We start from the raw sequence: 21,540 nt of genomic DNA, 5'->3' as shown, positions 1-21,540 counted from the left end.
TGGGTTTATAAAAGCATTAAAAAGAAAATACTGCATATGATATTATTGTCTTCATTACAAAGGGTGGCACTTTTAAACCAGTCATATTTTTTTCCGGAAAAATGAAGGACCAGGTTTTAGACATGTCAACATTATTGATTTTACTCAATACAGGCAATATTTACTTCTAGAGGTCATGCTTAAAAGGTCTGAGTTCCAGCTAAGCCCTTGTACCTGGCCAAATTAAACAACCAGGATCCTATGCAGTCTCTTAGAGGCTTTAAGCAGTTGTAAACAATTCAGAGACAACTTGTAATAAATATTAGAAACAAAATCTTGAGATGGAACTTGGATATCTGAACTCAGCCCAGAGAGACTGCTGGCACTGGAGCTCTAAAATTAGAGTATGGATTGACTTTACTATTCAAAAGGATAGCAGCAGATAAAGCACAGTCCTGCTCTTCTCCTTTCCATTCCACTTTGGCTGGCATTACCAGTGCTCTGATTCCACTGGTGAGCCTATCTGGGAGCTTAGAAAAACAACAAAGACAAAATCAAAGGTTTTTCTCCCCAGTATGTCTTCCTGAATTTGTTTGCCACAGAACAGAATCACCCTGACCTCTGCTACAAAGGGGAGACCAAACATTTGAAGGGCAAGGAAAGCAGATACTCCTCTCAGAGATAGCAAGTCATTAAATGGGTGAGCCCTTATGTCAAACCACAGCCTGAAACACTGTCTTCAAGAGGTGCTAAGGACCTGCCTGCAAGAATCAGAAAACTTGAAAAAGTACTTTCAATTATGCACCCCTAAAATGGAAGGCTACAAAACTACAAAGCCACTCTGTAAACACAGATCTCAGATGCATTAAGTAAGAAACAAAAAATAAGGAAAGCCTCGGTGGTGGTGATATCAAGTTACAGTGTGCAGAGGCAGAAATGCTTACTGTTAAGAATGGGTGCCGAGAGTTCTGTAAAACCCGGTTTTCTGTCAGCGTGTGCGCTACTTCATCCTGAAATGCAAGCAGAAGGAAATCAGCAAAGTGATTCCCCAGATCAGGCGTCCATTTCAAACACTAACAGAGCAATTATTTACAATTACCCCAAGAATCCTTCCCATGACTTTGTCAAAGGCAGTATCAAGGGTAAACCACATCCCAACGTTTCCCATCTACTCACCTTTGCTACAATAACTTCCTTCTTCAGAATTTTCATAGCGTAATACCGTCCAGTTGCTTTTTCTTTAACTAAAATGACCTTTCCAAAAGTGCCTTTTCCCAGTAGCTTAAGGTATTCAAACTCATTCATGGTCTGTTAAGGATACAGATAAAGAAGAAATTAATTACATGATCTAACAAGAAGTGTATTATTCTCAGACGAGAATTTCTCATTCATGTGAGAATGCATCGCATATGTCACACGTGTGGGTTTTTTAATGCTTTTGTTTAGTAGAATTCAGGAGCAGAAATGATTCTTCCACAAAAATGAATGCCAGTGCACTCCCAAAGATAATCAATCAAACTATCTACAGAAAACCATAAGATTTCAATTAACTGAACGCTCTGTTGCATGACTCAACACTGAACTGTACAAGTAACACTGATCATATTAATCCATAGCCATTCTGACCTCTTAGCCAGTGCAGACGTTCATTAAAAGGCACATGCTGCTCTCATTCCACGGATTAAACCCACACCTTTTTTCTGATGTTCCCCACCTCTCTAGGAGACCAGTTTTCTTGTGCTTCATGGAACAGTACCAAAAACCAGAGACAAACTGACTCCCTGTAAGGCTTCTATCTACTTGCTCAATGGGACTTTTGGAAGGGCTTTCCAGTGGTTCATGCACTCTGAGCTGGACACATGGGAGAAATACCAACCAGATATTCTCATGAGGGCAAAACAACACAACAACACTTACTGGCAAACTTTAGAAAATCAGTCAACTTTGGCTAAAGGTTTACTACAACATCCAATCAACATAAAACACTTCTCACAGCATTAACGTGAGAAGGACCATTCACCTTAGCAAACTATAAATCCATTCAATGGTTAAGTTACTCAGAATATTCCAACAAGAGGGAATGAGGAGAAAAAGACAGAAGAGATCTAGAAAAGCACACATACAGCTACCAACTCCTGGGTTCCAGCTGTGTCCACATAGAAATTCCAAGAACAGGTAGGCTCTAGACAAGGTGATGGCCTTGTGTTGGACTCTAAATACCCCTCTGGCCTTCACTGGCCCTTCCCCCAGGTAGGACTTGTGGTCATTTGGCCACTCAGGAGCTGGGTTAGGGGAGAATGGAGCACTGCCTCTGGCGTGTCAGCGACTGGCAGCTCTGCCAGGCTGGCACAGAGGCTCTGGGGGGTTGTGGGGCACTTCACTGTCTCACCAGGGCAAGGCCTGATCTGCCCCTTCCCCCCCCACATGCATCTTGAGACATCACACCTTTCCAGTCTCTGAGAACCCCCCCATGCCGCAAGACAGAACCACAGTAATGGTACCTTTCTTCTTGTGGTCTAATCTAGCAAACAGAGCAGAAAGAAGAGGAAAGTACACTAAAACTCATATAATGGGCAATTGCTATTCCAATAACCAAAACATAAGTCTAGTTAATATCCTCCTATGCAGTTCAGCGCTCCCCACTCCCTGAGTCTCTAGAACTGCAAGTGAGGTGCAATGCACATCAGGATCTGGGGGAAGAGTTCATGAACCATTCCTTCAGCTGCAGTGCCTGAAGAGTCCAGCAGTTTGGTCAGTGACTTCCTGTGCCTTCCTTGAGACAGCACTCCTTTTCTGTGAGGTTTTATACAATTTTATACAATTATTTTTGGTACTTGCTGGACCTGTAAGCTGGGCTCCAAAATAGCTTGGTGAGTTCAATTTAGGATTCTCTTTGACTTATTGATAGTGCCATACATTGCACTCCTTGTCAAATTCTTTAAGGATCATAGTTAGGCTGTTTTGCCTTTTGGAGTCCATTATCTTATAGGTCCAGGTATAAGCACCATTTGAACAAATATACATGTCCCAAACTGCCCCTGGTATCCCTCCCACCAAACAGGTTTCAGGGGGGTTACCAGAACCTGTACCCAGGGAAAGAGGGAGAGGTCAGTGGGCACCATGGGAAAAAACGTTCAGTAAAATTCTACTACCTAATTGTCTGAATTGCCTCAGGGGTGGGGTCCAATATATAACAACGGTCATTCCAACCTCCTGAGCACATAATTTTAGTCAAGGTCCTGAGTTTGGACCAAATACTTTCCAATTTTACCAGACTCTTCAGCAGTTCTCAAACCCTAAATATTTTTTCTCTTAATCACTTATGTCTTGTTCATCTACAGCTGGAACTTCCCAGCTCCGCTTCAGTTCCATTGTCAGCCCCTTTTCTCCTTCATTCCAGGACCACCAACAGTTCAACATTCCTTTCTTCTGTACAATTGTGCCTCACACATTGCTTACTATTACTACACACGCTTCCCTCAATACAGTAATTTTATACTCTGCACTGAGAAGATAGGAAGAGGTACACAAACTTGTTTCCATCATCATATGAAATCCTATGTGTGAGTTCCCAAAGCTAAACTGGAGAGAGAAATCTTTCCACACAGTCTGGCAACCAGAGGGAAAATATGAACATCTCAAAATATTACAGCAAACTCATATAAACATACATGAACATAAATATCTTAAAACCTTTCAAGATAAAAACATGTAAACACTTGATGCAGCAAAGGACAGCAACTCCTCTGTCCTATCACCACTTCAGCCTCTCATGGAACACTTCTAGAAGTAGAAAACTTCGTTCCACTCAGACCTACTTCAAAAAGAGGACGCATCTACTTGGCAATCTTTTGTGTTCTCTGCTATAGAAAATTTCATTGAATAATTAACAGTCTGTAAAAATAACCTTAGAACATATAAAAAATGCAACCATCACTAACGAAACTTAAGTTATGTAGTACCTTAACAATACTGATGAACATTCTTAGCCATGTAGGCTAACTTGAGTTAGAGTAGCCAGCCATCCTTTTGAGGCCTTTTCACTTTAGACAAAACAGTTTCCATTGGATCTACATATTCTGTTACATTCAATTTTGCAAATTCGGACTCCAGTTCAAAAGTCAACCAATAACATATATTTGTTCTGTGTGTGTAATGTTAGAGTGGCCCTTAGGGAAAAGGACACCACTCTCTTTTCTTTCTTGCTCACTGCCTTGAAACCATACTTGCTACTACAATTGTTAGGTACAAAGTCCTGCTAGGATTGTCGACTAATCCAGGAGCAAACAACTGTGCTGGCATACTGGGGACACTGTTCTGAAAATACAAAATTATAAACCATTTAACATATTTCATTTTAGATTTCAGATTTCATTGCAGCTTTATCTCCTACTGGATCTTCTGTTTACTATATTGTCCAATACAGCCCCTCTGTGCTCCTCTTTGTCCAGAGCTGACTTTATTCAAGTAATTTAGGTATTTCCAGCTGCAGATCTCACAGCTGTGTGTATAGTTAGAGTCCTTTCCACTTCTGCTTAAGCAGCTCTTTATTCCACTTCCAGACATACACCCAGTCTTCTGCCTGGTCAGGATATACTTAAACATGCAAAGTTATTACCAAGACTAAAACAACAAACTTGCACAATGACAAAAGTATTTTTTCCCCAAGGGGCTACGGATTCTGCAGTTCCACCTTTGGCCCCTAGTGCTCGGCAAGGCTCAATACCCACTGCTTCCAGGAGGAGGCAGTGCAGGAGGAGTTTGGAAAGCTCCATTGCAAGCACAGGGAAACTTTGAGGGTCTTTGAATTCACCACTCTCTCCCACTTTTTGGAGGTGGCACAGAGAGTTTTTTGTCTCGGGCTTGATCCTTAAATTTTGCAATAAATAACAATAACATTGGAGAAGGCCAACAGGGCACTGGCTGTTTCCCATGCACTGGCTGGAAGCCCACTGCCTCCCATACTCTCACAGTAATTTTACCACATGTTGGAGTGGGGAGAGGGATGAGTTCTTCCCTCTCTAACAAATATACACTCCAATAGGTTTAAACTTTTCACACAATCGGTCACTCCCTCCTCAGAAAGCTTTATTTCACTCTGCATGAGTGAAATTTTCAAAACATTCTCAGTTTTATTTTCTTTAAGACGATTGCTAATTTTCCCTTGCAAATTAACCAATTCTGTTGCAGAGTATGAGATCATCACCATCAGCTCCGCCTCTGAATAGCAGGGCTTGAGGTAGGGGGCAGTGAGGGTTGGCTTTGCTGAGTCAAACCCCTCCTCCAAGGAGTGGAGGGAGGTGACATCAGTGACATCACGCTCAGGGAGTCCAACTCCCCATTTTTTACCGATGGGCGGAGTTTATGGTTTGAGGAGAGGTTTGGTTTTGTTGAATCAAACTCCGAAGAGCTGAGAGGGTTGAAATCACTTTCAGGGAGGCACAACTCCTCCCCTAAGCTGGAAGACCCTGGTTCATCCTCCACAGCTTCCTCAATGGTGTTAATTTGCAACTCTAAAGCTCTTTGGTTCAGCACAAAGTTGTTTAACAGGTTTCTCAGGTTTCGGGCTAGTTGCTTTTGGGCTGTTAATTCTCACTCCACCCTGAGGCGAGCTATTGTTTCAGCCTCCAAGGCAATTTGCAACTTCATCGGCTCTTTCTCTGCCCCTTCCAACACATGCTTCTTCATCTTTCTGGGCAGCCATTTAGGACTCCGAAATGGAACCCTTACCAGGCAATTTTTCCCTTCTTTTGACAAAGCTCCAATATATACACCTGCGTTTTCTGCAAGTTCTTCTCAGACCACATGTCTGCATCAAATCAAGCTTCTATACCCGGGATTCCATGACCTTTTTGCCAGAAAACACTGGTTTTGACCAAAAACTATCTTCTTCTTCCGAGCTGGACACATGGGAGAAATACCAACCAGATATTCTCATGAGGGCAAAACAACACAACAACACTTACTGGCAAACTTTAGAAAATCAGGCAACTTTGGCTAAAGGTTTACTACAACATCCAATCAACATAAAACACTTCTCACAGCATTAACGTGAGAAGGACCATTCACCTTAGCAAACTATAAATCCATTCAATGGTTAAGTTACTCAGAATATTCCAACAAGAGGGAATGAGAAGAAAAAAGACAGAAGAGATCTAGAAAAGCACACATACAGCTACCAACTCCTGGGTTCCAGCTGTGTCCACATAGAAACTCCAAGAACAGGTAGGCTCTAGACAAGGTGATGGCCTTGTGTTGGACTCTAAATACCCCTCTGGCCTTCACTGGCCCTTCCCCCAGGTAGGACTTGTGGTCATTTGGCCACTCAGGAGCTGGGTTAGGGGAGAATGGAGCACTGCCTCTGGCGTGTCAGCGCCTGGCAGCTCTGCCAGGCTGCCACACAGGCTCTGGGGGGTTGCGGGGCACTTCACTGTCTCACCGGGGGAAGGCCTGATTGTCCCCTTCCCCACACACATACATCCCAAAATGTCTTGAGACATCTTTCCAGTCTCTGACACTGCCTCACAGATCAGGCATTTGCTCTGATTTGTTTCACCATGAGGTAAAACACTGGAGGAATCAGAGGCTGAGCAGAGACTGTTGGATCAGTGTCCATTGCCAACATGGCAACTATAGGACTGACACAACCAAAGGCTGCTGCAGCCTCTGTTTGGGGAAAAATTTAAAATGCTCCCAACAGCAAACTTTTCCATATTATTCCCTAGAGCTGGGTGAGAATTTCTGTTAAACTGCCCAATACAGTTGATGCCAGGACCCCAGTAATAATTTCGGTTATGCTCACTAACATGTCCAGGAAGAGACATTCACTGTTTCAGAAGACTGTATCCATCTGATGAATGAGGTGGTTCTTGCATTTCTATGAGAACTTCTCAGCAAAAGCAGGATCTATTCAGCCAAAAAGATCCAGAAGCCTAATGGCAAGCTCTGACTCAGTGAAGACACTAGTGGATATCTTTTTCTATAAAAAATTTCGTTGGCTTTCCCAAAACTGAAACAGATTTATGAAAGTGGGTGAGGATGACAATGGTGGGATGAGTGCCCACATAAAATCCACAGACAATGCATGTGCATGGGGAAAGGTTCCATCAATTCCCTCTTGCAGGAACAGGTGGGAACACTTTCGAAAACAGAAATATGAAGAGCAAACAATGGGATAGAAAGAAATAAAGAGAAACTAAAGACAGATACCTAAAAAAGCTCAACAGGCTCTCTTCTGGCACATACTCATGTCATGGAAGGCCATTCCCTAGCTGGCCCTCTGCATTCAGACTATGTAGTGCCTAATGCAAAACCCCAAGTTGTAGGAGCACTACGGACAAACACTGCAGTGGCTGGCTGGAGTTAACCTAAACCCTTAATCCAGAGCAATTAAATCCATGGACCCACCCTAAATCTTGCAAATCTACCAGAATACCTCTGCACCAGCCTGCAAGGAGTTTACAGAGTCACAAGGTCCGGCAGGAGCTTTGGTTTCAGGCTCTGTACCACAGGCAAACCAAACCCAGCCCTGAGCTGGCCTTGAAAGCCATCCAGTAAGGACACGTGAACTCAGAACTCTGGCAGACCCACACAGGCTCTGCTCAGCTGAGACAATTGTTTCCTCCAGAAGCTGCAGCTACAGCCAATCCTGTAATTGTCAGGGGTGCAGAAATGGCTTGATGGCTGTTTCTTGTCTATATTTGAGAAGACCTAAAAAACAGTCATTCCTGCTATACCCACTTACCACTTTGTGTTTTGGCTTTGTCATAGAAACTTCCATTTCTTCGGCACCTGAATTATCACTGGGAGAGCCAGATCTGAAATCCATCATCTCTTCCTCTTGTTTCTTGAGGCTGTCTGCTACTGTTTGGATGGCTTTTGTCCATTCTTCCCTGGCAAAATATAGGCAAAGACATTAATTACTTGTGGCTTTAGATTACCATCTGCCATGGCAAGGATCACCAAGGAATACAGAGCCACTAACACTCTCTCATGAATCAATGGAAGATATGATGAATTATGCACATTTTCAAGCACTGTAAAAATGCATTTTTAAAATCTCTATTAATTATACTAGAAACAAGAGACAACTGAAGTCTTCCCAGTCTGGACATAATACAAGACTTTTTGGATAACAGAATTTCTAATGGGCATTCAGTCAACAGCTCAGGATATGACCTGGTGACACAGAGATTTACATAACCGAAACAGACTTGCCAAAACCAAAAAGCAAAAGGTTTACAGGATGCACAAAGCAATTAAAGACAGTTTCTACATTTCTGTGGTGCACTGAAACACACATCCAGCTCCTGGGGACATTATGGCACCTCTTCACACACATATCCCAAATTTTAGTGGCTGTAGCGACAAGAGATGTTCTTGGAGAAGGTCTTAAAGCTCAGGACACTTAGGTTATTCTTCTGTTGTAAAGATGATGACATTAGTACAGCAATTGCTGTGTAAACTTTAGCAGAATGTCAGCAAAAGCAGTGACATTTCATCTCAGACACAGATCTTGGTTACGATAAAGCTTCCACAGCTGTTTCAGCAACCAGTGCTCTAACAGTGACCCCTTCAACTCCCATGGAGACCACTTCCACTCCAGTGTCCTTTGGGAGATTTCACACCTTTGGAAGCTACTGAAGTGAAAGTTCTTGGCCTTCACTCGATTTCACTGCAAATTTATTGAACAAAGAACACAACTCAGAAGGGCTTCCAGGGTCTCGGGACAGGCTTTAAAGACACACACAGGGGCTGAAGACACATCCAGTGGACTGTCTGAACTTAACATGTTTACTGTCTTTTGTACATGCAGGGAACAGGATGTGGTGATTTAGTTGATGTTTTCTAGGGACTGGTTAAATTCTTCTCCTAAGGACATCCCAGATAAAATATTTTGCTACTACAGCAGGATCAGCAGCAGCCAATGCTGACCAACTCTGTGCACAATCTGCAGTGCAGCTGTGCCATCCTTATCAATGTCCAATTTTTCACTAGCCCTATGAAGTTGGTTTTTTTTAAAGATTATATCTGAACATGTGAGTTTCCATTTATAATGGATGCAAGAGGCAGATCATTCCCCAGAGGAAGCAAAGTCCATGGGAAAAAGTATCCAACACAAGATTTTAATAAAAATTGCACCACGTAAGGTCTTTCCTGTCTCGTGTATTTTTATTTTGGATTTTGCCTGAATTGTGCACAATTCATCCAGCCCTGTCTGGGGCAGCAAGGTAATGTCAAACATTCAGAACATTCTCCCTGTACTCCCAGCACAGACTGCTCTATTCACCATCACTAACACATTCCCTTATTTACTAGTCATATTTTTATATTCAAAATTATTGCAAAAAGAACTTCTGCACTTTTCTCTCTCCATTTCTTTCAAAAAAGCAAACACTGGTTTTAAAGGCATATAGAAAGCTAAAGGCATATTGACCTTCATATCTCTTTTGTTACTGACTTGGTTGAGATCTCGGCCCTCCTGAAGTGAGTATCTTTGATTTCTGGGAGAACAGAATTTCACCCTCAGCTTTTATGTCTCAAGAGTACACAACAGAGGTGACTAACACTGAGCCCTGAAGTGTCACAAAGCTGACTTAATTGGCTAGGAGGGAACAAAACAAGACTGAAATACAATCTTCCCCCAAGTGGAAACCGCTATTCACTCCCTTTAGGGTCACTGACCACGAAGTTCCTAAAAGAAACAAGGACCAGTTTCTTTTTCTTTGCTTTTAATTTGACTAAACCTTCTTCTGATCATTGTAACAGAATCAAAAGCCATAATAAGAAGCATGTGAAGTGCATGCAAAGACTACGAAAGAAGTGAGTAATACTGAGTAGGATTTATTGGTCTTCAAAATAAATATGTGCTAGGATCATATCTAGGGAGGACGAGGGTTTTAAAATACCCACTCGCTTAGGGCAATGATACTGGAACAATTTAAGTTCAGTTTCTGAAGAGCAAGTAAATATTTAAATACCCTGTAGTTGTATTATAGCTGTGCTGGAAAACTCTTCTCTCTGGAGGTAAGAGATCAGTTCTCCAATGATGAGAGCACAGGATGTAGCTCTGCTCTTAGCTTTGTTTCCTAAAAGATGAAACAGAAATCTGCACCTGCAGCAGATAACTATCACCTTTATTATCTAATTTGCATAAAACATTAGCAATCAGCAATGATACAACTAACTTTTCCTTTAGAAATAGGGTGTCTAAATAGACTTTAAAAGGTCACTATTTTGATATAACTCAATTCTGCCTGAATCTCTTCTATTTCACTTGTGCTCATCCTTCCAGAAACTCCCAGGTCAGAAACCCTTCATTTTACATACCACAACACTTCCAGTGAGAAATGAACCTTACATTCCAGAAATAACTACCTGTGTGCTGGTACACACCTGCACCTGTCCGTTTTGGATACCCAACCTAGCAACAATTCACTTACAAACACTGCTCAAAATCCACTCTCTGAAACCTCCCCTTTAGGGTTGCTTTTATACTGGAAAACACACTAAAACTGAAGGCATTCAAAGATTATTTGTCACTTTTCAGTCCAGATGTACATCATCTGATAAATAAGAGCTTCAGCAGAGGACTCACTATTAATGCTGAACACTTGCATCTGCTTTTGCAAGGAGTTTATGCATTAAATATGAATGAAACATACCGCTCCTCTGGAGTCTCCACATGAAATGTTCTTTCAATTACTGTGGTCCACTGGAGGCATCTAATGATAAATGTGTTTGGTTTAGGTCGTTCTGTCTTCATCAGCTGGCACTCTACCACAATCAAGGAAGAAAGAGTCATGGTACATAAGCAGGTTTAAATAATCATTTGTCTTTATTCTTATCTAGCAAACCTTTGCAATTAATCAGCCATAGAAATCTCTGTAAGTACTTCTTTAGGAGACTTGAGACAATTTACTGTGTTGATGAAACCAATAAATAGCTTGGGAGATAGCCATCTAAGCAGCTCTGAAATCAAATTCTGCTTTGAAAGGCTCCACATTTGGTCTGCCCATAGAGGTAAGCAGAAATGTGATGTGATAACACAGAAGCCATTCAGACTCAAGTCTCATACTCTAAAAGTCATCCAGAGCACAGCACATGGCCAAAGCCATTTGATAATGTAGCAATTACATACACTGAAACTAAAGTCAAGCCCCCAAGTGGGGTTCCCTCCTATTGACTTTCCCACATAAAACCCTGTCCCATGGGTTCCAGGGAGCTGCAGAAGAGCATCTGATCATTTTGCAGCAACCTGATGAAGACAAGACTCAGCATTTCCAGTCCTCAAACACTAGAGGGAACATCAAACTGCAAAGGCACCCCTGAGAAGACCCTGTTCCAAAAGCCTTCAGGAGAGCTGCGGCAGTCAGATGCTGCACGGACACACAGCGAGCAGCTGCCATCCCTGCCAGGGTTTAAGCACAGCCTAAAAAGGCTACAGAAGTACAGCTACATGCTAAGCCACCACTTCCTTCATCAAAATGTTCTGTTGTGAGCTGAGTGTAATTATTTTTAATTTTTAAACTACTACTTTAAGCTTCTTAGGATGTTACAAGTGTTTATCCTTTAAATTTGGGCCAGAAAATGCTCCTGGATAAAGGGTACACTTTAACTCTGAAAAACAAAAAGAAAATCAATGAAATAACAACAGGAGCCAAACCACCAAATTTTTTGGATAAACATTAATAGAAAAGCTAGTTAATTAAACAGATCCTGCTAGAGGAAAGTGAAGAAACCAAGTGAGCAGGGGAAAAAAATATAATAATGGGAGTTTTTTCTTGCATTCAACTCTTTTCCTTGCAGTTAATGAAACCGCAAGCTTGCTGTTACTTGGTCTTCAGTTTCTAAATAGACTTCTAAATAAATAAAAAGGCACTATGAAGATAAGAAATTTCTGTTTACTGCTAGAGCTATGAACTTCCTCCACCATCAGGAACGTGCAAGTGGAGGACAGAATCCACCAGAATAACAGTACACATTACTAAGGCTACACTGGTACCATTAGGTTAATTTCATTATTGTGTGAGTTTAGAATGCTCAGTTTTAAGTTCAAGCTCTTAATTAGCACGAAGATAAAATATTTACTGCCAGTGTTTTTGAGCACTGTATTTTTGGCATTATATTTCATGCCTCATTTGCTGCTGGAATTATAAGCTTTTCAATTAGTAACTCTGCATTTTTCATTATAAGAAAATATAATTTTTCTTTAATAGCATGCTGAGGTTATACTGCATCCTACTAAAGCACTCCAGTTAGATAAGAGAAAGTTTATTAATGAGTCATGCCAAGGCTTTAGTGCAATAACCAGCACTCCTTCATTCAGATTAAACAACTTCCACACAGCAATGCGGCCGCGCTGGGTTCAGCCTTGCAGCCACCACTGTCCTCTCACAGAATGGCTGTGAAAGCCAAACACAACTGCCCGGGCTGGCAGCCCCGTGAGCCTGGTGCTGATAAATTCCACTCAAAAGATCTCACTCCTGCTTTCAGACCTCCCACCTCCGTTTAGCTACCCTTCTTTTTTTGTTGTTTGTTCTGCCTCGCATTTCTATCTGCTTAATGTGATTAGATGAAGACTGGGGTTGTCCTCTAGGAACCTGCACAATGCAGCCCTAAGACACTGAATCTGGCTGAAGACTGGAAGAACAACATCAGGCTATTTCCTAACCTTGTGCTAATCTAGAGCTGATCTCCCATACTTATCCCAAAGTATAACATCATACAGAAATAAACAGAGGTTTTGCTTAGTTTTAAAAACACTTTAGATTCATATACTGAAGTAGCTGCATAGATACTTAAACTAGCCATGAACTCTAGATTTAACCATTTAATTTCAGCATAATAAACCACACAAGGCTTTTTCTGTCATAGACAGGGACCAGTTACACGTCACTCTTCCTCTAAATCAGTACTGTCCATTGATATTTGTTAAGCTTGCTGATCCAGCAATCTTTAAGGCGTAGAGCAAGATGAATAATAGAGATTTGTCAGTTAATAACCACTATAATTCAGGAATGTCACCCAGAATTGTTTTGTTTAGTGAACAATATGCTGTCTAATTACCCTGCTCAATCATAACAGCACATATCAAGAAATATAGAAGGCTTTACTTTTACCAAAGTGCTATACCATATAGGTTCTAGGAGTTTGAAACTACCACTTATTTCTCACCATCTATGATAATCACATGGATTTTATCAATGAAATGAATGAAGAGTATTCTTTTCTTACTTTTAAACCCAACTGTGTGCTCTTCACTGTAGCTGAAGTTAGAGAAGCACCAAATCCTCGTCAATATATTACTGCAATGTGCACCACTCCAGCAGAGCACAGACAGAGATGCTGTGCAGTATTAGGTCTGATTTATGGCATGTCTGGGAATTCTACTATAAAAACATTCAATTACAAATAGGGGCTGACGGTCGCTTACCCACTTTGAAGGAAGTTTTTCCTGTGAAACAGGCCAACGTCAGTATTCCCCATTTGCAACAGAGTAGGTACTAGAAACAGCAGCCTGTTAAAAGTTATTTAAATTTCTCCAAAGAACCTCTTGGTTCTTTCCTGGCGTTTGGTCTTTTAAAGTAAGTAGGACAGAGAAATTGTTCCTAACAGGAATAGACACCAAGGCATTCAAATGTAAATTACCATTTTGTATTTGAAAGACACTTAGTATTATCCCAGTGACTTTCTAAAATGTCACAATATTTGATTTCCCAGCACTTAAGCTAAAAGGCAGATTACTTTCGATGAAAGTGTCAAACTCTGCTCCCTATATAATGACATCACACTTAAAACAATAATGTCAAGGAAGAATCCTTCCTATTTGTGCTTTGGTTTCTTTAAGGAAGGGTATGGAGAAACAGAAAAAAGAAAACAGGGAAAAAAAAGGGTAAATAAGGGAAATAGAGTGATGAAGAAATAAAACACAAAGATTATGTTGAAGTGTTTGTTTTCAGCTAACAACACTGGATAGATTCAACTCTGAACTGCTCAGGATGGCAGAAGTGATGGGCCAGGAGCACCAAGTTACAGACCTGCACAAAGGTGGATCTTAGTAACAGCAGACAAAAATCCAACCACTAATCTGGCCATCCTGTGCCCTCTGAAAAATGCTTGACTGCAGACACACAGTCCTGTCCCAAAAGGAGTTCTCGTATTGTTGAGCAATTATGTTTTCAGCAGTACAACAAAACCACCACAGTCCATCTTCCCTTTTGACAGCCGGGAGCAATAATCCCTTTCTAACAGGAACAGCTTCTCTCTCCATGTGGTTTTTCACAATATACTGCTTTTCTCAGCTATATGGTTTTAAAGGCTTATAACCTAATAGGGAGACATACATGATAATCCCAGATTACAATTGGTATGAAGGCTACTTATCTCACAGATTTACAACTCAGCCTCTATTGGTTATTCATCTGCACAAGCTCTGGAGCAGAACTTTTAGGTACAGACTTTTTTATTCCTTCTACTTTATTAGTAGTAAAGTACAGAACACAAACACAAATAAGACTCAAACACTCAGGCAACCATGTTTCACGAGTGTTACTTTGGGTTCTTCTGTATTTGTTTTTTGTTTGCTGTTGTTTTTTTTTTTTAAATAAATCATTAATAGGTTAATTCCAGAGAAAATAAACAGCAAACATTGGTATATGGCTATTTTAAAAGGAAAATTAGATAGAGAAAAGGTTATTTAAAATAGACAGTACGCCTCTCTTTAGCTAGAGAGGCTTAGAAACAAGTTTTCAAAAATGTATGATCAAAACCCTCATAGACCAAAAGGAAAAGCCTAGTGTAGGAGAAAGAAGAGACTGTCAAGCACATGGAAATCACACACTATTTATTGCTAATACTTTCTTCATACCCATTAAAGGAAAAGACAGGTGACCATTAGTTGTTATCTTCTGTCATAGCTTTCTCATTAATTATTTCCCACTTCTCATGTGCTAACAAAATCACTCAATATGAATTTTACACTACAAGTAATAAAATTCCCCTATTAAAAAAACCTTCCTTTTACTTGCAAAGATAAAACAGCCTACATTTTTGTACAGCAGAAGAGGGTAAAGATTTTAATCAGAAACATGGGACCACTTCCAAAGAACAGACTGACAAAGACAGCCTGCCATCTCATTAAAAAAAAAAATCTGGTTCACTAATTAACAAAAAGAGTCAGGGGCTACTGTGGTCTCTTGGACAAAAAAAAAACCAGTAAGATTAATTTTTACAAAATATTAATATTAATATTTAATTTTTTCTTTTTTTAACAAAATAATTTATTTCCCCTACCTTTTACTGGCAGGAGGCTTCTACAGGGCTGTGCTCAGGCCTGAGCCTTCCTCCACTACTAATGCACACTAATGCAACTCCACACTAATGCAACATGTTAACCTAAATGAAAGGATTAGGCAAGCAGGTTCAAAGGGAAAACCTGTGGTGCAAAATACATCCAAACAGTGATCCCTGAGATGAGCTCAGCTGGTCAGAGCCTTGTGCTAATAACACCAAGTTTGTGGGTTCAGTCCCCATATGGGCCATTTACTTTAAGAGTTGGATTTGATGATCCTGTGGGTCCTGTCCAACTCAGAGCACTCTGTCAATCTGTGAAAGCGTGGAGGGCACCCAGAAGGGACAGAAGTGCTGGCAACACTGCCTGCTACTGCTTACATGAGAAATTAAATCCTGGTGGGGAAATAGCTGCTTCTGTGGCCCCAAATCCACAATAATGACTTCTAGCAAGGAAGCCCCACTCCAATCTTCAAGGCCTTCCTGACCTGCCACTAGGCAAGAGCCACTGCTAGGAACATCCTCCCACCCACCATCCAGCCCACCATGCCTCTTACAGGCAACTCTTACAACTCATCTGTAGGCATGTGCTGTGTCTTCTCCAACAATGCTCTGATGCCATGGTAACAAACCCGTTTATTCATAAACACTGAGACTGATGGGCTCAATCTGCCAAAAACCCACCATATTCCTGTTGTGAAAACTGATTTAAGTTAACCCATTTTAAAGGCAACTTAGACAAAGAAAAGGTGATGGACACATTTTTACTCCTTAGCACTGAGCTGCCCAAGTAATGCAGTTAGCAGCAGCAAGAGGATGAAAGTGTCCTCCAGAAAGTGCATTTTTTAAAAGCCTCTGGCTATAGACCAATTACTGAATTAATTTATGAATTAATGGCTTTCTTCTGCTTTGCTTTACCTTCTTGATCTGTAAGAAGATACCAGTCTGAAGAGGAAAGTACCATGTCATTACTGAAATGAAAACACTATGAGAATTCTGCCTCTCAAACAACACAAAAAGCCCCAAAGCACTCTTGGAATCCTGCACAGGAGCACCAGTCAACAGCACGTCCATTATGTGCTCCCATCATCACTCAGAACAGGTATATGCTTCTACTAGAGGAAAAATAATGAACATTCCCATTAATTCTTATTGCTGCCCAGCCCTCTTCCAGGAGCAGGGTGTTTCAAAATAAATACCTGCTTAATGATCAGCTACAAGGATGAACCCCCTGTATTCTGAGCTACCTTGTAATAAAGAGGGAAAGCCCCTACCCTTCCCTCTGCAGAGCTTTGCTTCCAGTAGTCACCAGGAACATGGAATAGATCATTGTTAATAACAGATGCCACAATGATCTATTTTTAACTGGTGGAACAAGACACAGGCAAATCACAAGACAGGAAAGATTAAGAACAGGAGAAAATAAAAGCTGGAAGTATACAGTGAGAAGTTAAAAACATGAGCAAGAAAAGGAAATTATCTTCAGAGTCTTCTATCACATCCTGTGCTGCAGCACCTGAGCAAAGTCGGAAATGTTTGCATAGTAGAGAGCGCAGAGGTTAGGAGATGTTATTATTTCAAAACCCTTTTGTTGGCTTTGATAGAAGAACTGTGGGTTTGTGTTCAAAATTAAGACAATCCAAGTGTGCTTCATTAAAACATGTGCTCACTCTGCATTCTCTTATGCTAACAATTAAATAACTCTGACCAATGTCAATGCCACTGGAATCCAGATCTGGTGGCAGAAATACTTCTGCTGTACCTACCCTCCAAGTACATGCACCTGGGTGAATTTTCACTTTAAAGCAATTTGCTGACTAACATACATACAAAATATTAACAAATAAGCCCATTTGATTCAATAAGCAGAAACACTACATTACTAGAAAACTTAAAAAACGAGAAAAATAAGCAGAGCAAACCCCCAACATTACAATCATTCCTGAGAAATACAGTGGGATTTATCAGCTCAAATAAACACACTTAGATACAGCGCTCTGGGCAGATCTGAATGTTACTGATGCAGCTTACCAGCTATTGTTACAAGAAGACATCAACACCCAAACTGGACAAGGAAACAGCTAAAAACACTTACGAGCTACTGAGAAGTTATTTAAAGGTGATTCCCGCTGGTCCACATCCTGTGGCCTTTCCTTGTAGCCAATGAAGGTGCCATCATTCTTCAACAGAAAATACCGCGGTCTCCATGTTTTGATGTATTCTCCTGGAAAGAGAGGATGGGCAAAGGGAAACAACATCAGAAAACACCCCAAATTACTGACACACCAATTATTTCTGTTAATATTGGAACTATATGTCATCCTGACAGCAGCAGTTTTAAGAACATTCAGTTCAGTCTGATACAAACAGTGGAAAAATACAGGCACTGAGTCACATACTGATAGCGATGTTAGCCATAAAAATGGGACTTCATAAAAGGTAAACAGCTATGTTTTGTTCTTCCATCTACTTCGATTTCCATTCAAATTCTGCAACATCTGCCTTAAATGCATTTTAAATTTTAAAAAAATCAGAGCAGATGTCCTATGTATTATTTTTGCTATTGTCATTTTTCATACTGACAAGTGGAGAAATTTTTTTCATTTACATTTTGCAGCGCAAGTATTTTAAACAAGAATGGGTAATTTACTAATTAGTCAACTGCTTTATCGAACCAACAGTCACTTTCAGACCATAAGAAGATAATTCTCTTCTTATGTTACATAACATCACTCACTTCTCTCACAACATCTCAAGCATAAAACACAAGATGATATATCACAATATGAAGGGGAAAACACTGGATGATGTATAGCCACCACAAAGTCGAAAACAAATATCTACTCTGAAAGATATGCCACCTTTTTTTGTCTGAGGAAACACCCATTGCTCACACCATGCTACTGCTCATCTGAGTAACCTGCACAGGTGACACTTGTGTGACTGTTACAGCCACGTTCAAAACGTTCAGCAGTAGAATAAGAAGAAAAGAGCTAATCAAAACCTCAGTTATTTACTGGATTTATCAAGATCTTCAGGGAAGGAAGACAGAAATCCCATTGATGGCTCTTCTGGATGACTGGCAGTATGTCTGAGTTTTTTGCTTATTTACCAGATCATTGTTTTCTGAGGCAGTCTCTCAAGAACCTCAAATAGCTTCTCACAGTGCCAAGCTGCTCCTCTAGGTCCTAAAAGGTCCTGCGGTGATGTTTCTACTCAACGGAGTCACAAAAATTTCATTCAAGGTGTTATTCTAAACACAGCACTGGTCACACTTTTCCAATTCTGCTCACCCCAACAACCTATTTAAAAATTTTAAAAGCAAATGGTCAACTACAAAGCACCCACAGCCGCGCATCAACCACATCCTCCTTGCTTCTGTATGGTTTCTCACTGGTTTGCTTAACACTGGGGAGAAGATGAGGGAGCACACTAGGAGCTGAACTCCTTTCCAGCCTGTGTACCCTGTAATGCTGTCCTGCAGTGTCTGGTGCCCAGTGCCCACAGGTTCACCTGCTGGCAAGCTCTTCAAACAAGCAAGAATGGTGAGAGGAGAAGGCTCACCAGATTTACTGGCTCTGGCAACCTTCTGCTGCTCTCCTGTTCTCCAAGGCTCCTCTCATACTTTCCCACTGCTCAGCTTTCCTCCGCTGGTGATTTCTCTCCCAGTGAAGTGCACCCTGCCCCAGGAACTCCCTTGCAGCTGCTTTGTCTCCTTCCTGTCCCCACAGACCTCCTCTCCGTCTGCGGTGCAGTTTCAACCTGCTTTGGGCAGCAGCTGTGCCACTTCTCCATTCACACTCATCCTTCGCCCTCCTGCACACAGAAGTAGAAGCAACCCCGATGCCCACACAACAAAGACACAAGTGAGCACAGCCCCCACCACCTGCTTTCACCTCTTTAGTCCTCCCTGGGCTTTCAATTTCCTAATCTAAACCAAAAAATGAAGAGCTACTGAACTGTTAGAGAGTCACAAAGAGCCACCTTTGCAGTGGCCAAGTCTGCGGAAAACATCCGTTTGAACTGATGAAAGAGGTATGGGGAAAGAAAGAGAGGAAAAGGAGCACAAACCTTCTCATTGTTTCTTTTAGAGATGGCTGTTACTGCTCTAAGTGTTACACCAACCTATAAGGCGTTTACAAAAGCGTCATCATCACTCCAGGAATTTCAGAACTCACCTGTCATGGTTTAACATTTATAGGCAAGGAGGTAAATGTAGAAGGTTTTGTTGTCATCATCTTTTTAATTCTGACCTTAATTAAATGCCGAAAACTTTCTGGGATCAGCAGGAGATTATGAAGCCTTTCACATTTAAATTATCAGTCCAACTCGGCCCAGATCAGTGAGATTACTCCAATCTCATTACTATTACACCACAGATGTGACAAGAAGACACATGGCATGCTCAGCCCAACTCTTGACTAGAGGTTTGCCAGGTAAGCAGGTTGGGGAGGTGGCTGCCCAGACTATCAGGATTTTGGAACATGCTGTTACATACCCGACTCATTGGCATGTTCTTCTCTTGCATAAAGCACACCCAAGAGACCTAATGACCACCTCACACCCCTTATCATATCCGCACTTAGGACTAAATCCAGATTGGATGGGACAAATAATAACTGAACAGGGACAAGACTGAGAGTTTCTACTTCCCTTACTCCCTAATTTATGCACACATCTTCTCCACTGGCATTTACAGAGGGGACAATAATTTTTTGCAGATTCTGAAATTATTATCTGGTTATTTGCAGTGAACTATACATCATTTTAAATGGAATTAGACTGTACTGTCATAGGAGACTTTCTCTAAGATTAGATGCTTATGTTTGGCTCATACTTTCTTACAGCTTTATCCCACCAATTTGGTTCTCTGTTAGAAACACATCCTCTAACAGGATTAATCACACAGTCTTTAAAATGGTGCATTCCATACATATATAGCATCCTCCTCCACACTCACTGCTTCTGTGTGAAAAATCAAGGATTTCATTACCACCAGCCTTTCTGCAGGGATCATTCTACTTGGATCTTCCTTTAAGCATTGCTTTAGCTGGTTCCTGATCCACCTTTTTATTTTGTAAATAAGTAATGTGATTTTATTTAAAATTTTTCCACGTCTGGAGCTTAATGAATACTGTAATATGGCAATCCAAAATATTATCGATTATTCTTCTTGCCAAGGAGAGTATAAGGCACAGTGCAGCATCTGTGGTACAAGTTTTTGTTATATAACACACTGAGGTTTTACTTCTGCATCCTGCAAAAAAGTGGCAAGACATTGCCTGGTGTGTGACTTCCCAAAGAGATGATCTCCAAGTATAATTTTACATTCAAGCCTGAGCAAGCTATCATTCCTCTGCAGGAGCTCGGAAACACAGATTCATCAACAGTCATCAAAAAGATGTACAAAGTGCATATTCTTAAGAAACAAGTTTATATTTTTATGACTAGCTAAAAGACTATAAATGGCCTACAATCCACGAGGACCACATCAAAAGGTGACAGCAAATCTGAGTACTGGAGGCAGAAGATTGTCAATATAAACAAAAAAATAATTATGTGGAACTGCTGGGACAAAGCTGTCTGAAAAACATCAACACCTTTTCCTTCCTCCGATATACTCAGCAAGCTGTCATGCCTCAAGAGTGAACTGAGCTGTTTCAATTTTTGCCCTGTGTTCTTTGTTCCTGTTGTGGTTTTGTTTTTAAGAATCACAAGAAGAAGTTACTTGAAGTCACTAATATAAGCAGTTATGTAGTCACACTAGAAAGAATCGTACTGAGTACAGTAAATGCAAGCATGTGTGGCAAATTCTATCAGACAACACTAAAAAAAAAATAACGATCCACCATGGAAAAGTGAACAATTTACAAAGCAAAACATTTTTTCCTCTGTGATTCATTGCTTGTGTAATGGCCTGGCAGAGCCTTCTTTGTTTTCAGTAACAGAATGCTAACACTGCAGAGACAGGAAAGCAAAAGCATGGGTTATAAATCCTACATATAAAATCCTGGAACCAAACAGACTCCTCTGTAGCTTGCTAGCTTTATTATTTAAAATCTTTATGTATCATTCTGTTTACTCCGAGCAATTTCCAAATTGCAAAGATTCCCAAACTGTATATATCTGGAAACATACACAAAGATTGTTACAGACTGATTTCCCTTTATTGCCTTGTGCCTGCCCCCACACACTGCACATTAAAATACTTAACACACACTCAGAATGTAAATCCATCTCATGCCAGAAAAGCTTTTTCGCTGTAACACA

At 40.8% G+C, this 21,540-nt stretch overlaps 1 protein-coding gene across 2 annotated transcripts in view; it reads right to left on the bottom strand.

Annotated features, from left to right (window-relative positions):
* The window catches only part of AKT1 (AKT serine/threonine kinase 1), a 77,955-nt gene that overhangs the window by 21,537 nt on the left and 34,878 nt on the right, over nucleotides 1–21,540 (bottom strand). For both annotated transcript variants that reach the window (XM_053945688.1, XM_053945689.1), the window contains exons 3-7: nucleotides 17,366–17,494; nucleotides 10,644–10,755; nucleotides 7,724–7,871; nucleotides 1,156–1,287; nucleotides 924–989 (exon numbers count right to left, since the gene is read on the bottom strand). In XM_053945688.1, coding sequence (XP_053801663.1) covers nucleotides 924–989; nucleotides 1,156–1,287; nucleotides 7,724–7,871; nucleotides 10,644–10,755; nucleotides 17,366–17,494 — 587 coding nt within the window. The remainder of the gene's footprint in view (nucleotides 1–923; nucleotides 990–1,155; nucleotides 1,288–7,723; nucleotides 7,872–10,643; nucleotides 10,756–17,365; nucleotides 17,495–21,540) is intronic.

This window comes from Vidua chalybeata, chromosome 6 (assembly GCF_026979565.1).
Source record: "Vidua chalybeata isolate OUT-0048 chromosome 6, bVidCha1 merged haplotype, whole genome shotgun sequence".
Taxonomy (NCBI): Eukaryota; Metazoa; Chordata; class Aves; order Passeriformes; family Viduidae; genus Vidua; species Vidua chalybeata.
The sequence above is the reverse complement of the archived record's forward strand: the minus strand, read 5'-3'. Positions and strand labels throughout refer to the sequence as shown.